The 17,865-nt window shown below is 41.6% G+C and overlaps 1 protein-coding gene across 1 annotated transcript in view; it reads left to right on the top strand.

The window, feature by feature from the left end:
- fto (FTO alpha-ketoglutarate dependent dioxygenase) overlaps nt 1-17,865 on the top strand; it is a 118,363-nt gene that overhangs the window by 29,598 nt on the left and 70,900 nt on the right. Inside the window, exon 7 of the mRNA XM_083998967.1 lies at nt 5,173-5,292. Coding sequence (XP_083855093.1) covers nt 5,173-5,292 — 120 coding nt within the window. The remainder of the gene's footprint in view (nt 1-5,172; nt 5,293-17,865) is intronic.

Here is a 17,865-nt window from a genome sequence, read left to right as displayed (position 1 = left end):
GCTTGCCAGCTTTCCACCTTCTACTTACCTTGTTGTTTCTACTCAGGGAAATGCCTCCAATATGAAATCCAGGTTGTTCTCATTTGTCCTGGCCTGTGATGGATTGTAAGGCAATAGCCTCTCCATATGTTATCTAAAGATGGAGTCATGCCCCGCTCCCCTCCCTAACCTCTTTCCACACAAAACAATGAGTGATGCTGGCTTGGGGTATTGAGGGATGGAGTGAGGTCAAAAAAGGAAGAACGTGAGGGGCCGTCTGTGGAGCCACCATCCTCCTGTGTAAGCTTGCCGCAGGCCAACAGTTAATATAGCACTTCACCTCTCCCCCTCTTACACCCCTGGGCTCAAAGCACACATCCGAGCCAACGCTAGCACCCAGGCCCCTCAGCGGGGCGCCATGACAGATGAGTCTGACGTAAGGTTGTTTAAAGGTTGTAGACAATATTAATTATTCAGCACCGCCAAACAATAGGGCTGTCTGTGTCAGGAGTGCTGCGCTAGTTAAACTAGCTGCACCTGCTAGTTTGCCGCATAGCGCCACAGGATTACTAAGCATAGGCCCCCACCTGGAGGGCAAGGCAGGTTTATTTAGGAAAACAGAGTGCTATTTATGAAATAGCAGGTGTATGTGTATGTATGTGTACTGTATGTTGTATGTTCGGGGAGGGGGGGGGCTCAAACCTCCCCTATGTGGCATCCGCAATGATCGATGTGGCCATTTGTTAGAGTTGCCCGTGAGAGCAGAACACCCACTTAAATGATGTATTGTTGGTGGAGTTATTTATGATGGCAGCACACTTTGGCGCTTGGCGGGTGCATATTGCGCAGGTCGTGTTTGACATGCACGGCCAAGGAGCGAACAAGCCTGAGATGTGCAGGCAGCCCAACCTGTGCAGTGCCTTATGGGCCTTTCCTTAAAAAGTGCTAAACAGCAAGCTACCACCGGCTGACGTGTCAGGGTTAACTGTGCAATGTGATGCAGCGGGAGGGGGAGTGGAGGTTGACACTTGTCAGAGGCCGTGGGCGGGTCTGACGATGATGAAGCAGAGCGTCTGCCATCTGAGTATGAGTATTTTGGGATGGGGTGGGATGTCGAGTTGTTGTAAGGGTTGATGGGAGACAGACACAGAAATGAGGAAAACTGAAGTTCCCACCTGTTTGTTAAGCACGGTCCTTTTCACTGTCTCTTTTTAATCTTACCTCCTGTCTGAGGTGGAGGGGGGTAGTCTAACATAGCATCGCCACACGGCCCCCGTGTGCATGTTTGGCTTTGAAATGCTAATCCAAGACACAAACGTCTTGTCTCATTTAAAGCCACTGTGTCACTTCCCAGGTGGGTGTGTGACAGAGTGCCCTGAGGGACCCCCTCTAATGATGCTAGTCCCCCCACAGTAAATATTGAAGGGTGGGACAAGGTTTCAGCACATGTTCTGGCAGAAAGTAAACTGTAAACTGGAAGCAGGAGTGTGTGACCTTCCCACGTCCTCGTCCAGGGTAGACTATGTCCCCAGACTCTCAGGTCTTTGCTTGGCTGTGGAGCTCCTCAGCTGAGGGGCTTATAGCAGTATCACTGTAATCTGATAAATCACTTCTCAATAGTTTTGCCAGCAGTTTACAGACTATGTTTGTTATTCCTCTTGTATTTACCAGTTTTATTACCCTTTAACACTGTTTTTAATTCATGTGATACATTTTTATTGTTCACCGTGCAGGTTTATTGGGTTTTTAAATGTCTTTGTACTTTGTAAGTTTGTTTTGAAAGTGCTATGTAAATAAAGATCTACCCACACCTACCTCTGCTGTGAGTTCTGCAATATCACAGTTAAACAAGAGATTTCCTTTTGTTTTTCTGTTTTTTTTTTAAGGTTTGATGAACTGATTCAATTCGAATTGAATGATATTAGTCACACTGTTTCGAAGCAACTAAGACAGCAGGACCACTTCTACCTCCGTCACCTAGATAGCAATGAAAATGTATACAGCCTCATGTGGGTGTACAGTATAACCTAGCTTCTGTATGACCACTGTGGCAAGTTTGTGATTAGAGTAAATTGTGTTCCTAGTCGCTCACAGAGACCTGGGTGGACCAGTTCTCCTGGCTGATGTGTGAGGAGGCCGGGAGAGGTAAACAGAGGACGCAGAGTGGGATCGATCCCACTCTCATCAGCTCCAACCTTAGGGCCCTGGCCTGGAAATTGATTTGGACCCACTCAGGGAATACCGTGAAGGTGTGGAAAAAATTGCGCCTCATTAAATGGGTAAAAAAGGTGGCTGGTTGGTTTTAACTCCAGAGTTGCCATGGTGGGCGGTCGGTTGGCTAATGTGAGGCTAATATGTAGTTAGTGTGTTCAGCACCTGGGGAGATGACAGCTACAGCCGCAGGGGAGCCACTAGCTCCCCTCTCGCTCCCCTGCGCCTTCTCAGAGAAAAACTAGCCCTAACAACCACACTCTCTTTTGCACACACTTTCGATCTGTCTGCCTGGATAGGTGGCATTTAGTCAGAGTTCCCCTCTTGGTAACTCTCAGCTGGGTGGCCGGACTCCAAATGCCACATTGGGCAGCACTCCTCAGTTGCTTTAGATGGCTTTCTTTGTGGCTGCCACTGGCCTGCGCAGTGGGGGACAGGCAGCCATGTCAGCTCAAAGTGTAGACACAGGTTGGTTTCTTCTCACTAAAGGACAGGCAGACAATCAGAGAGATGGAAGGAGGGACAGACAGAGAGAAAAGGACGTCCGATATCAGTGTTCAGAGGCTTTGTTGTGTGTTTGAGCTGTACTGATCGAAGGGGAGTGGATTTGGAGGGTGTTGAAGGGACCATAAAGGATGACATTTCTTTGAAGGGTGGGTTGTATGGAGTGACTGAGAGGCTGCTGAGCAGTGCCACTGGCTGTGTATTCTCCCTGACATGCCTCAGTCCTTGCATGTCATCCCTGCTGTGATCAGAGCCTTTTGGAAGCAAATGGCAGGATGATTCTGTGAGCAGCTTCTACACAGGGCAGGCCTTACTCAAGTTGTTTGTGCAGAAATTTCTTAGTCTTTGTTTAAACTTGCTCGGGGGCCTGGATGCTAGGTGACCTGCTTCTCAATACAGAGCAGTGACCACTATTTCATATTTATTTTATTAACATGGACCAGGCTATTTGGGACTTGGTTTGAGTTCAAGAGTATACTGTAGCTGTAGTTATAGTTGCTTTTTATACCACAGCACTGGAGGAAAACATATTTGAAAAGTGACCCCCACACATCTGTACCTTTAACCTGTCTTAATATTTCATTAGAACACATTTGTGGAGTGTTTTACTTCAGGTGCTGTTGAGGAATGAAATATCCAATACATTCGGAAATTTCAAAACAGTGCACTGTGGTGTGTAATCTTTAGAAAAATGATTTGACAACTCTGGAATATCATCAGTTGCCACTATTCTGTCTTTGAGATGAGTATGAGGTAAACAGCAGACATACAACAGTCACATTACAAAGTCATCCACCTGGGATGTGACTGCAGCTTGTCTGACCTTAACCACCTCTATCTGCACCCCTATTTGCAATGGACAGGCCTCATCGGAATGAATGAGAGGACTTTGTTTTAATGCAGAGCTAAAATTGATCTGAACTCATTAGCCAGTACAAATTAGTTGTATATGAACATAATTTGTAGGAGACAGGGTCAGATGAGAGTTGATGACTGGCTCATCCAAAAATCTGTGCTACATGAATAGAATGATAGGTGCAAGATGCATCACTGAAACCAAAAGGAACCAACAGGAACGTATTTATATTGACCCTTTGAGTCCCGATAGATTTTGGGGAGTAAAACACTCACAGCTTGCAATGACTATTTGTGAGCTTGCAGCTCTAAAGCCTGTATGTTATACACTGGTTAATGCATTGTTAGAGGAACACTAAGCAGAACCATTTCAGAAAAAAAGGAGAATAGCTCTCTCAGTCCCATCTGATATGCAAGCCCTTTGTATGCAACTACATTTTGTGTTGTACAGTTGTCTGCTTCAACATGTAATAGAGCATGAATTGTTTTGGGTGGATGATGCTTTGTAGGACGTTTTGGGGGGCAGGGCACCTCGCATCTCATGTTTACCTTGGCAGCAATGGGGCAATCTTTGACATAAACACTCACATTGGCAATTGTATGCATAGACGTTAACAAAGCCGCTAACACACCTATGTAGACAGATGCAAGCAAGGGCGCAAACACACTGATCCTCATGCAGGTACAAACACACAAACATGCACACCGAAAGACATACTTAGAATAGATAGGCTACACCTGGCTACATGAAGTATCCTTGCGAGGATTAAATCAGCACTTCAAAAGAGCAGGAAAGAAAAACACTCCCAGCGGAGGAGAGGGGAGCAGTTCGGCAGCCGAGACTGTCATCTCCAGACGGAGCGAGGGAGTGGGAGAGGAGGGGAAGGAGGGAGGAGAATGAGGAGAGGAGGAAGAGGGTGGAGTTTTCAGGTGTACTGACTGGAAGGTGTGTGCGTATGTGCATTTGCGTTTGTGTGACTAGATATATGTATGTGACTTTTATGTGTGTGTTTTCCATGTGTCTGCTTGATAAAGGTGTGATTGTATTCACAAACATGACCACTGTTTGTCCTATTGTGGTTGTAGCATTTGTCATGCACATTAACTGTTAATTCCTATGAGACCTCATAAAAAGCACTGAATGCACAAAAATATAAAAAAGTAATAAATAGGTTTCACACAGTGCAGGGACATTTTTAGGTATTAGGGTTAGGATTAATTTACAATTTTTAAATTACAAATATGAATGTTATTTGGTTGGAAAAAGGCCAATGTGTGTTTAAGAGTGTCTTTCAAAAAATATTTATTTATTTACTTTAAATGAAAGACTCCAACATCTCACAATGTATAATTTTAGTTTTTACTGGAGGTTGTGTAATTTGTGTGCTTGTACAGCTTCCATTTTTTTTACTTGGTAATGTTCTATGTTGACAGATCATTTTGGAATTAAATTATCAAATAAGACTAGATGTATATTCTCAATGTATTTCTTACAAACATTTCTGACTTATTAAAAATTCACATTATTTTTGCTTTTTTTGGATGAGATGAAGCTATTCAGAAATTGTCTGTTTGAAGCAGAATTTTTATTCTTTGTCCGTGTGTGTGTGTTAATGCTCGCAGGTGGAGTTTGAGTGGCTGCGGCAGTACTGGTTCCAGGGCCAGCGTTACACCCGTTTCTGCAGCTGGTGGACCAGACCGATGGAGCAGCTGGAGAAAGACTGGAGGCTCATGGAGACCATGGTAAGGCCGCTCAGACGTACTGTCAGGTGTGTCAGCCCGCGTATAGTTTACAGAGTGTGTCGTCAAGTCAGTGTCACTCAGTTTGCCTTACTAATCCCTCAGTGTTTTAATGAAATGTGTTTCCATTGCAATTTACAGGCCAGTTTCCGGAGCACATAACTTGTTTTTTTCCCTCCTGTTTGACTTTACAGACACCATCCTCAGTCCTCGGCTTCACATTTATGTTTTTCCTATTTTAGAAAATACATGCAGAAATAGTTTTCTACTACTGTAATATACAAAACATCTTTCATACAGGAAAAAAGATAACCATGTTTAATTAACCTAATTTTGATTATACACCTGAAGGCTGTAAATAATATATTGTAAATAAAAATGCCAGATATCAAAATATTCTTAAAAATAAATGGTAGTAAAAATTAAGAAGCATTTTTATCAGTTCCGAAAAAAAAAGAAAAAAAAAACTAAGAACAGATTCAATACTGGTTTAGTCGAATTATGTCTCTTTTCTATGTGTTTTTTTAATTTTAATTTTATTTTTACAAATTTATTAAGTGATCTGCTCCACACAAAGGAGGGTGTGTTTAAAAATGAGATGATGAATTGTTTGACTTGACTTGTTTGATCATCACAGTGCGTTATTAGGGATGGGTCATGTTTGTCATAACCAGAAATTAGACAGGAATGTGGGCACACAGCTATTAGTTATTAGAAAGGAATCATTTAGTAATGTCAGACTCATAATTCAGTCAACTTACTCACAGTTCTGTACTCTTTATGCATAGACACACACACACACACACACACACACACACACACACACACACACTGCTGATATAAAGCACACAAAAACACATGCTTGGTCTTGCCTTTTCTCTCCCCACAGGTTCTACGTAGTTCTTCTTTCAAAGGTAGATTTCAAAGAGCGTGCGTGTGTTCTTATGTGTATGTGTGTGTATTTAACACCCAGACACCAGAAGCAGCAGGGGGCACTCTTGTATCACTGTAGCAGGAGCAGAGGGAATGAAAGAGCTGTGCTCCTTTTATTCGCTGCTTTCTCTCTCCTTCTCCCTCTCTCTCTCCCTCTGTCTCTTTATGTCTCTCACCCACTCCCTCTGTCTCTGGGAGCTCTCTGTCTCTGTCAGTGTCGAGTGCTGAGCAGTAATCACATCTAATGCTCAGGCGGGGATAAAGACAGGGGCTGGAGGAGAACAGCACTGCTGCTGCTGCTGACGCTCTCAGTCTCTCTCTCTCTCTCTCTCTCTCTCTCTCTCTCTCTCTCTCCCTCTCTCTCTCTCTCTCTCCCTTTCCCTCTCTCTCACAGTCAAACAACCTGGCAGAGGGTGGGTGGGTGTGGGTGTGGGGGAGTTAGTAGACAGGGTCTAAACTCATCTAGAGCTCCACCTCCGGGCCCCGATGAAGTGTGTGATTTGGACCTGTATTTAGAAAAGGGCATCAGTGAAATGTGAGGTCTTTCTCGCTCTCTGTTGCTGTGTCTCTGTCTTTCTAATGGACAAGCAAACCATATCCACTGTGTGTATTTGTGTGTGTGTGTGTGTGTGTGTGTGTGTGTGTGTGTCTGTGTTCACATGTCCATTCCTGCAGTAGAAACTTAGTATCACACTTAATACAATAAATAAGAAAAAAAAGTTAAATAAATTAAATATGATTAGAAGTTAAATGTACTGTATGAATATGTGAACATTTATGTACATACACACATGTATCTGAAAATAAAATTGCACGTTCTAGTTTTTTATATTTTCTAAAATGACTCTGACATTTACAATCTAAATTCTAAATTGTTTTCTAAATTATTAATTACCTAGTATCAAATCAAACAAAAGCAAAATATGCCCTCTGCAGAATTGCGTATTGAACCTATGCAAAAATAATACAGTGGTGAGCGCATAAATATAGTGATTCACTATTGTGATGAAAGACAACGTTATTGCTCTGGCAAGCAATATTTACATACGTGCATCGACCTGTGATATGCTGATGAAAAGCACTTTATAGATGTGACTTATAGATTTTGCTTTCGGAGGTTTTGATAGCTGTGGCTTTTCTGCAGTTAGATTAAAACACATTTCTCTAAATTACTCAGAGTTATTTAAATGATGTGGGTTCCCCTGTACATTCCTTTATTGCATATATTTTACATTATGAAGCTGGCAATTGACAGCATGTTGTAATTCAGTGAAATGCAAGTGACCTACTGTGTGCAAACACTGTTTGCCATTTATTTATTTCAGGTTTCTGCACTTGCCTGCAGAGTATATTTTAATGCAGCATTATTTTTGTCAAATTTGATATCACCATGGGTTTTTTAAAATAACAAATATATGTCTCCTTAAATAGGGTTTATAAAATGACAATGTGTTGTTTTATACACTGTGCTGTTGCAATAAAACAGCCTATTGTTTTATCCTGCTAAAATAGCAATACAAACAGCCAGTCCTCCTCTCTTTATTGTCATATTTAGCACACGGTGTTGTGGGATGTGCAGGGCTATGTATGCGTTTGTTAGTCTGTATGAAGAATATTGCAATGTGGGGGGACTAGCTCCTGTTTATGGATACCGTCTCTCCCTGGGGCTCTCTCTCTGCTCCTCAGCCTGTTGTCATGCAAATGCTTATCCTTCCATTTGAATGACATTCTGATAAAATACATAAATAAATATATAAAGAATCGAAAAAAATAAGTCCACTTGCTTGCTTGCCTTTTTTGGTAGCTCATGAATTCATATGGTTCCCTGATAGAAACAAAGACGAGTCCCTGAATAAACTTCAAGTGTAGGTAAAGGTGAATGTAAAGCAAGCATATAATGTGTGTGTGATTAAGAGTGTGTATTTAATGTCAAGGTTGTGTCTGGAGGTTGGAAAAATGACATTAACTTAAAGGTTTTACATTCCCCTGTGATGCAGGGTGCTGAAGTCCGTTTAGACCTGCCTGGCTGCCAGGCTTATGTTCCCTCAGGACTCTGCTATCATGGCTATCATACAATAGTGACATTTCCTTAAACTAGTAACAATGAATAGGCTCTGTCTGACTGACAATAGACAGAGAGTCTTGGCTTTATGCAGAATATTTTAAATACCGGTGTGGTATTTTTTTTTTTTTAATCTTTCCTCTTTTCACTGTGGGGGAGAAGCAACAGCGACGAACCCATGAGCACATCTCCCTTTTATTTATTTATTTTTTCCCTGTCCTGTGTGTGTGTGTGTGTGTGTGTGTTTGTGTCAGTGTGTGTATGTGTGCGCCATTGATGTTAATGTATTCACTCGGCATGACTTTAATTGATTTAGCAGCTCTGCTTGCACAGTACAGCTTTTTCCCTAATTTGTCACTTTCCTGACTTCTGTGGCTGCTCATCTCGCAACTTCAAAAGCCACCACGGATGCAAAGAGATTTCAGTTCACTCCGTCTCTCTCTCTCACACTCTCTCTCTATGTTCTTTCTTTCTCTTGTTCTCTCCCTCTCTCGCTCCCACTATCTCGCCATATCTCTGTCTCTTTCTCACACTCTCCCCGTTATTTGACAGGAGAACGAGCCTTGTAGATGGAAATCTTTTCAACACATATCAAGGAAATTAATCTACTTTCATAATAAATGGGATCCACAGAGTTGAATACATTTGTATACTTCAAGATGTACAAAACAGGAAGTGGTATCGGGGCCATGTCTTCCTCTACTCCGTTCACCCAGCCTGTCACTCCCTGTTTTCCACTGGTTTGGTCACATACACACACACACATATGTATGCAGCACGCACTCTCTTTTTTTTCCTCATTTTGTGACAAAATTATCCTCTTCTGATTCATAACAGAGGCTGGCTTTTTCATGCAAACCTGCATGTGTGTGTGTGAGTGTGCAGGGAGGCGCTCAGTGACCATTTCATCTTCTCCCCTCACTTTAATAACAGTCTTCGGAAACAATCTGGGCTGCTGAGGAGGGTCACACTGCAATCGTACACAGCCTGGCCCGGTCGCCATTGATAGCTGATTAGGTTATTGACCTAGTGTGTGGAGGGAATGAGTGCTCAGGAGGCGGTCGAGGAGGGAGGGACGGTGGGTTGTGAGCTGTGGGGAGAGTCTGTAGAGGCAGACAGAGGCAGAGGGGTGAGCAGGAAAAAAAAGACAGAGAGGGAGAGAGGTTGTGTGTTTTGGGGGAGGGAGGGTGGGGGGTCAATGTAAATGTTATTGCTGTGTGAGCTCATTTGATCAAAGTCCTGGAAAGGTTAAGCGAATCCAATCTGGTTTTGTATGGCAGAGTGGAGACACAGGCGCTAGGGAAGAAACCCCCAGGACGGAGAATGGATTATCATATTGGCGCTGGAGTAGCAGGGGCCTCCGACGGACAGTTTACCCTGCCCGTAATGCGTTTAGACATCAATTGGCCTTAATAACCTTTATTGACTTCAGCGGGTCAGTGCCAAGAATCTAATTATCAAAGTGTATCAATTTCATTGGAGTTTAGAGTTGCACCGCTCAAAATAATTATTTTAAGGTCGGGCCGGGGCAATTAATCCCCTCTCCACTTATTTGATGGCTTTGTAAAACATTATAAATGTTATGGTTTCTGTTGTGCGTTTCACCGTAAATAATTTCAGGGAGCAATTTTTTGTAATGTATTATTTGGAGAGCTTGCTGTGCCGGTCCGGCTGAGGGAAAAAGACAGCATATTTGGAAAGGCAGGCCGGAGCTGAACCATGTTGCAGATGTTTACCACTAGTCATTTTTCTCTCTTGGTTGCCGTTTTACTTGCACAGTCGGGCAGAGTTTTATACCCACTTTATATGCACACTTGGAACGCAGATTAATTATAAGTGTGAACTAAGCAGTAAACTGTTTAAAGACCATTTTTATTGCTCATTATGAAGCCATTTATTATCTCTTACATTAAATCGCACTACGTTTATGCAACATATTGTTTTGCATTTCAAGCTCTATTCTGCACAAATAGGCTTATATATTTATTATATCCCAATTCTTTGCGGTTCTTATGCATATGTATTGTGTGTGTATGTTTGTGTTTGGCTGCCTGTATCTAGGTTTGTTTGTGTCCATTCATCTTTGTGTGAGTGTGTGTCTGCACAGTGAGTCCACAGTGTGACTGAAGGAAGTAAATGTGCAGCTGCACAGTAGTTTATCCTTCATTGACAGTCAATACGTGCTGTTACCTGGATAGTAGCAGCTGTTTTTCCTTATCACACAACATAGACTAGAGGCCTAATCCACACGTTCATTATTGCATGGCCTTGTTTACCTGCGGCTCTATATTAGCTTGCTTGCTTTGCCCTATTTAGACGGAGCTGTATAAAAAAGAAATTACTCAAAGATTATTGTTATTATTCATTTAAAGAGGAAATATATGGCTGATAATACATTTTACATCACGCAGCAGCTTGTGTTTGGAAATATAAAATGAAAAGAAGCAGGAAGAGACGGGGAGAGAGAGGGAACGCGGGAGAAGGGAGAAAATGTAGCAGTGCAAAGGTATTTGCAATTCTCTTTGAAGTCCCTATTCAACAGGGTAAGCTGAATTTTCGGCACTGCCTGATAGTGTTCTGCGTAAATGCTTAAAGCCCTTTAGAGAATTTTCATGGGCAGATACGCGGTGGCTTGAAGGGAGCGTTTATGTTACCTGGAGCCAATGCAGCCCGCAGCTTTGTACCTAAAGATGTACACTAGTAGTGAATAGAATCCCACAGAGGTTTGTCTATGACAGAATCTCACTGCAACATCGCTGTAAGCCAGAGTGGAGAAAAAAAAGAGCTAAGAACAGGTTTAACCCTGTCACTCTTATGGTGGCGTCTCATGCATGCATATATACGAACAAATACAGCTAAGGACAATGACGCTGCAAGAGACACTAATAAAAACACATACAATGGAAAGTTTAAAAGAAACTTTGTGGTGTACACGGTGAACACATGGAAGTAACAGTTTGAGAGAGTTTGACAGCAATTGAACAGTTGATCCCTCTGGTCTGATTTCTTAAAAGTTAATTTGAATCTACAGTATATAGCATCAGTTATCTGTATATGTTAGTAGAATAAAATATAAATAAATAATAGTAAAATAAATGTAGGCACACACACACAGGCATGCACGCTGGGCTGCCAATCATAATTACTCATCGTGTCATAGTTCATAGTGTGTCAGTTAATTTCTATTTATGAGTAATATTCTGTGTGGAGTGATTTCTCATTTAAAATGATTAAGATGACTAGAAATATGTAATTATTTCTCAATAACAGGATGCCGCTCATTGTCATCAAAGCTTAGGTGTGGAGAACTGTTGCAATTTCATTCCTACAATAAACTCAGACCTGAGTAAGCTTTTCTTAGGGCTGATGACTGAATTTGGAATGTATCAGAGAAACTCAGCCATTATTGACTGTATGACACAATATGAAAGTGTGCCATTGTCATACTGGCATTTATGACAGAAAAAAATTGCTCATCAAATCCCTCTTCTTTTTTTGTGTTTTTCTACCCCTGATCGGAGTACTCCTCATCTTCACAGTGAAGGTGTGGGGAGTTTTATTGACAGTGGTTTGGATAATTTATTTTGTTTGTCTGTGAATTGTGATGTTGACAGCATTTTTACTGTATCAGCAGGCTTTGCAGGCGGATTGTCTCGTCTTCTTAGAAAACAAATGAGCACTTTACAGAGACTGATCTGCCTTATCCGCTTAGCAGCTCCCTCAATCCCTGCATTTATTTATTTACTTACTTATTTACTTACTCATTCATTTACTTTCCTCTGTATGGATTTTGTTTGATTTCTTTCCCCCGTACTCACGACCACCCCCTCTTCTTCCTCTCCCTGTCTTCATCCTTGGCCCCGATCAGCAAGATAAGCCTTCAGAGGAGGGGAGATAACATCCATTAAAGTGGTAAAGAGGAATTATGGGGCAGCCCAGATTAATCACTGCTCAGCTTAATCGCATTCAGTGCGGACGGCGGGGTTGGCTGCAGGGCCCAGCTTCTTCCTGTGTCATACCAAGAGAGGGAGATGCAAGGAAGGAGTGTGTGTATGTGTTTGCATGTATGTTTGTGTGTGTGTCGAAAAGTGCCTTGATGGGGGAGAAAGTATAAAAAGATGAAAGAGAGTTTTCAGAGCATCTCATAGCAAAGCCCGCCCCTCTTGAGGCTGACTAGAGACATTACTACTAACCAGAGCTTGACATATAATTATTCCAGTACTTTGATCCAGGTGTAATTGTTTACTTTTGCAGGCAATCATGTCAAAGTGGTGGAGTAAAAGGAATAACCACAGACACCAAAAAACACAAATTTATGTTGTGTTTTAGTGCAGTATTAATCTTATAGAATATTGGGTACATGGCCACAGCTTGTCTGTTACTGGTTCAATATGTCTCATGTTCAGAAATAGTAATATACACATTGAGATGTGCTGAGCTCTGTAAACCAGAGTGAAGAAAAACACAGCCCTCATACCCTGAGCCCTGTATACGCATTTTTTAATGAAAATCATTTGAATCTGGATCTGGATCCTCATCAGGACCTGGTTGAGATCCTTATTATTGTTTATCTGCATATCAACGGAAATTCATTTCACATTTATTTGTACAGCCACTAATCACAGCCACAGTCTCTGAGGGCTTCATATCGCCCACACATAGTGAAACAATAAATGAAACTGATTAATGAAAATGAAAACAGCCCACCCTAACTACAGATCCTCAAAGTGAACAATAAAAAAAATCCCACCCTAAACCTAATTAGTGACAAAAATAGAGCATATCTTCTTAAGGTTGTAACAGAGAAAAAAGGCAACCAGTTTTTAGAAAATATTGCACGCAGGTGTGGTCAAAGACTGCAGCATAATAATGACATACAGTAATACCGTACATACAACATAAAAAACAATACAAAAACAGGATTCAAAGCTGCAAATTCATGTATCACTGACACCAAATTGTCTTGGAAAAAGGCTCAGGTGTAATGTCTCTAATATTTGGAAGATTTTATCAATAATCAGCTTTTTGTTCAACTGTTGCAACTAGCGCAGAAAAAAAGCCAGCTCGCCCCAGTAGCTCTCTAATGCTTGAAAATCACTGGAGCAGCCATCATGTTGGGATTTTGAAGTACATAAAGCCTTCTTCAAACACAATGAGTGGGGAAGAATGGGGAGATACTGATGGGAAGACAGTGTAAAATTGTTTGATTCGCTTGAAGAGACGCAAAGAAAAGGGAGATATATGGGAAAAGATTGTTGATGATAATTGTATTACCTCTTTGGGGAGGCGGAGGAGGTGGAACGGGGAAAATAAATTTGGTGGGGTGGAGTTGGGGAGCAGAGGAGGGGGAGGGGGAGGAGGGGGACATAATTTTCAGAGGAGAGGGAATAAAGAGATAACAGTAAAGATTTAAGTTCAGAACGTGCGAGGGAAAGTAAACCAGAAGGAAATAAAAAGATGAAGCTGTAGACACGTGCAAGTACAGTCAGGAGGAAGTACAAGTCCTAGGAGCATTCTGGGAAGTTCCATGCCCTGTTTCTTTTTTGTTTCTTGGTCTGTGCACCTTTCAAAACGAGGCATGTACAGTAAAGAGGATAACCCAATAGAGATCAAACCTGATATGTGTGTTTTCTGGTAAAGAACATTTTTCCCATGTGAAGCCTGAAAGGAGATCCCTTCTTTTTTTTTTACAACTTGTGTCTGCTTCTGTAATTTCGACCATCACTGGTTTACTTACACAGTTCACTCATCAGTGCCCCGTCAAAGATCCCAACACTGGTAATTGACTCCTATAGGATGATAAACATCACTGTTCACACAGAGGAATTATTTTCGTCCACCAGAAGTGCACACACCCAAATTGACTGTGATAATGCTCCACTGCATTGTTAAACTGTGTTCACATAACTCCAGCAATTATGGTAACTCAAAGAAACCAAGAAGTTATTGTCTGAGATCTAATTGACTTTTACAGCTGGCTATTTGGGTAATAATCTTAATTTTCACCTTTGTTTTCACTGGATTTACTAAAAAAAACCTGTCTGGCCACTCACACAAATGCTGCTTTGTTTACTCTTGTTTCAAAGCCATGGCTACCCGTGTTTCCATGCCCTTACATCGATCAGTTAAGTTAGTTTCTCATAACCACCAGGAATGAGGTCTTCACAAGAAAACAAAATACCACACATCTCTAATGTTCATTTCTGGCAAATCAACCATTTCACTCATGGTCAGGTGATGTCAGTGTAAGTTGCAGACAGAAAGACAGAATGAGCTTTACATGTAAACATTGTCCATCCCTCCAGGTAGTTCAATGCTTATACCATCCAATCCTTCCCATGGTGATAGAGCAGTCTGATGGGTGGTGTTAAATGGGTGAGATGTAGGACAGTGTGATTAACGCTAGTCCTTTAGCGGGCCCCGCCTCGCTCCGCTGGGAGTGCCCGATATAGCGCTCATTAATTCCTATTTGTGTGTAATGAGAGGGTCATGTTGGATGTAATAAATGGCTCTTTTATTTGGGTGAGAGCTGCAGGGCGGCATCCTCTCCTGGCTAACAGTCTCATAAACACCCTTTAGCCGCTCTCATCAGCCCACATGGGGGGGCGGAGAGCGGTGGAAAATCATGTGTGTTTAGACACACTCACAGTCTTGAGTAACTTCATTATATATTTTACTAACAAACAGTCAGTAATAACACAATAACACCACATGAACACCATGGAATATTTAACATTGTCCTTACCAGTGCTTGTATAGGGCTTCCCCCATTTACCATAATGAATCTACACTGTACATTACCACTTTATACTCAAATTGGGCGCTACTTTGTTGAAAGATTAAACCTAGAATACAAACATCAAGTTTATAAAGAAAAATTGAACTAGATTATTTTTTTTAAAGATACAAACCAATGTAGGTGTGATCCAGTACAATTATCAGGTACACGATGTAACTCGATCTATTCACTTTTAATTCCTTGTAATTAGTTGGATTATATCATTGTACTCCGCAGCGGATTCTTCTTAGAGCATCTATCTGCTAGTGTCTGTGACGTCTTTGCTAGATTGAAGTAGACAGCATTTTATGTGAATCCATAATCCACTTATATGTCACTGCTTCATGATGTGGGCCATTGTCTACCACTGTTTAGCCATGTAGTGTGGAGGGAATTTTAGGTGAAGGGCTGCCAGTAGGGAAGGAGCAGATTAAACACACTCTATATGTGTATGACTTTGAATTATCAGGACGAGGACTTAAGGTAGAATGATATAACAGCAAACATATTGATCATCTTCATACCTTGGTGTTACATTAGCAAACAAGGGAGATCACGTAATTGAAATCTGAAATCTCATAAAAAGAAAACTAATGTAAAGTCGTTACAACCCAGCGATGCTGCATAATACGCCGTATGTCCTTCACCAAAGTATAGAGTGCTTTTATGGTAGGGAACCTGCCATTTTGGAGATCTTAATCTGTCCTGCTTTAGTCACAGTCTTCCACTGTAGGTAATTCACATTTGATGTCAGACCAGACACACAACAGGGCTTGTTTAGTTTCACCACAGCAGCCTTCAGCCAGATGCAAAGACTGAGAGAATCACTACACTTCAGAGTTTTTGTAGTCAATCAAAACATTGTTAGCAGCGTATTTCAACCCCTGCAGGCATAAATCCCCCCTCCCTCTCCCTCTAAAACAAAACTGCTCTATGTGAGCGTGTCTAGATGGATGGATGGAAACCCTTTTTATTGGTTTAGCATTTTTGAAGACCTGAAGTATGGTGCAGTGTGTGTAACACTTTAACTCCGGGGCTTAGAAAGGCTGGCTTTGGCCCCAATCAGCAAAAAGCTTTTTACTGGCAGGAAAGTGAGGTGCTGATCACAATCTGCTATCTAGCAAGAATCTAGACTCAGTTTTCATATACTGAAAGAGAGAAAGGGAGTTTTAACAGAGCAGAAGGTGCTTTAGTGTCACGCTCATCGCAAACATCTCTGTCCAGCTCTGTCTTCATTGTCCTGAATTAGTCAAAGCGCCTCTCAAAGCTTTCTTGTGATGGATGGATGTTGCATTCTTGCCAGGCCAGTGAGGAGTTTGTACAAGTGTGTGTTTGTGTGCGTGTGTTTGTGTTGTGACCCACCCTGCTGCAGAGCTCATTCAAACTCAGAACTATGTGGTTTAGCCATTAAGGCCACTCTGGATTCACACTCCTTATCATGAGACAGAGACAAAAGCTTCGCAAGAAACAGGCCGGTGAATTTTTATGTGATATTCTTGGGCCCACTGGACTACGACCCAACAACAGATTTTCCTTTTCTTTTAACCACCAAAAGGGAGCACCACAAAAGCCTGCGAGTTCTGCTTCATTTGACCCTGTGCAAAGCATATGTCCTTCCATGCAGCTTGTATTCTGTCCAGAAGATGGACTGCCGTAGGGGCCATTCCTAGGAAAGCATCCCTGCCCACTTGAGTGTGTTACAATGCCTTCAAACAAAATCACTTGTCAGGGGTCTTCCCTTTTTGGGAGGTTCCCCTCCACCCCCAAACCTTTTGTCACTTCAAACATGTTACTCTGATGTTTCAGACACATTTTTCTAATGTTTTACACTCCATATAATCTGCTGTGCGTAGCGAAGCCTATTTTACTGGCTGACATAATTGATGGTGCCCGCAACCTTGCAAAGGTCAATCTGGCAGAAAGGCCTTAGTTTCTATCACCACGGAGATCGCTAGAGCACATTAACACACTCACACGCGAATGCACGCACATATACACAGAGAGTAAACTTAGGAATCTCTAGATGTCCTTTTAAGAAACATGAATTAACTTCTGTTACATCTAGATAAACCTTGACCAGAACCTACTTGTTAAATTTACAGGGCTGAGTTTCAGTACTCATCACTAATAGCACTATTTAGTATGTAGAAGGGAACATTAAAATAGACCTGGTTAAATTATTTGAAAATGTCTTTATTATTTCTTTATATTATTTATTATGAATAAAAGGATGTTTTGGAGCACCTGCAAAGAAGTGTTGCAACAAACCTCTTTGAAAGGTCCTTTGGAGTCACTGCTCTGTAAAGTTTCAGATGTAAGACCTGTTCCAAGTTGCAAAGATAATTCAAAAGAAACATATGAAAACACACGTGCAAATATAAAAGAAGACTCCCTTGAATAATCTCTGAGAGATTTTTATTTTTTTATTTTAATAGATCTTGCTTTTTGCAATTTTTCCACCATTTCCTCTTTGATTATATCAAAGCTATTCAAAGTCTGAAAGACAACTCTGACTAGCAGTGTTGACACCCTTCACTCTTCCCCTACACACATACACATACACACACACATACACATACACACATACACACACACACACACACACACACACACACACACACACACACACACACACACACACACACACACACACACACACACACACAAACACACACTTTATCAACCCATCTTACGTAATGGAAACTGAGCAAATTTAATTTCAGATATGCCTCAATTTTGAGCCATCTGTAATCATGTGACAGCAGGCAGACGGCAGGAAACACACACACACACACACACACAC

This window comes from Trachurus trachurus, assembly GCF_905171665.1.
Source record: "Trachurus trachurus genome assembly, chromosome: 3".
Taxonomy (NCBI): domain Eukaryota; kingdom Metazoa; phylum Chordata; class Actinopteri; order Carangiformes; family Carangidae; genus Trachurus; species Trachurus trachurus.
This window is presented reverse-complemented; position numbering and strand designations above follow the sequence as displayed.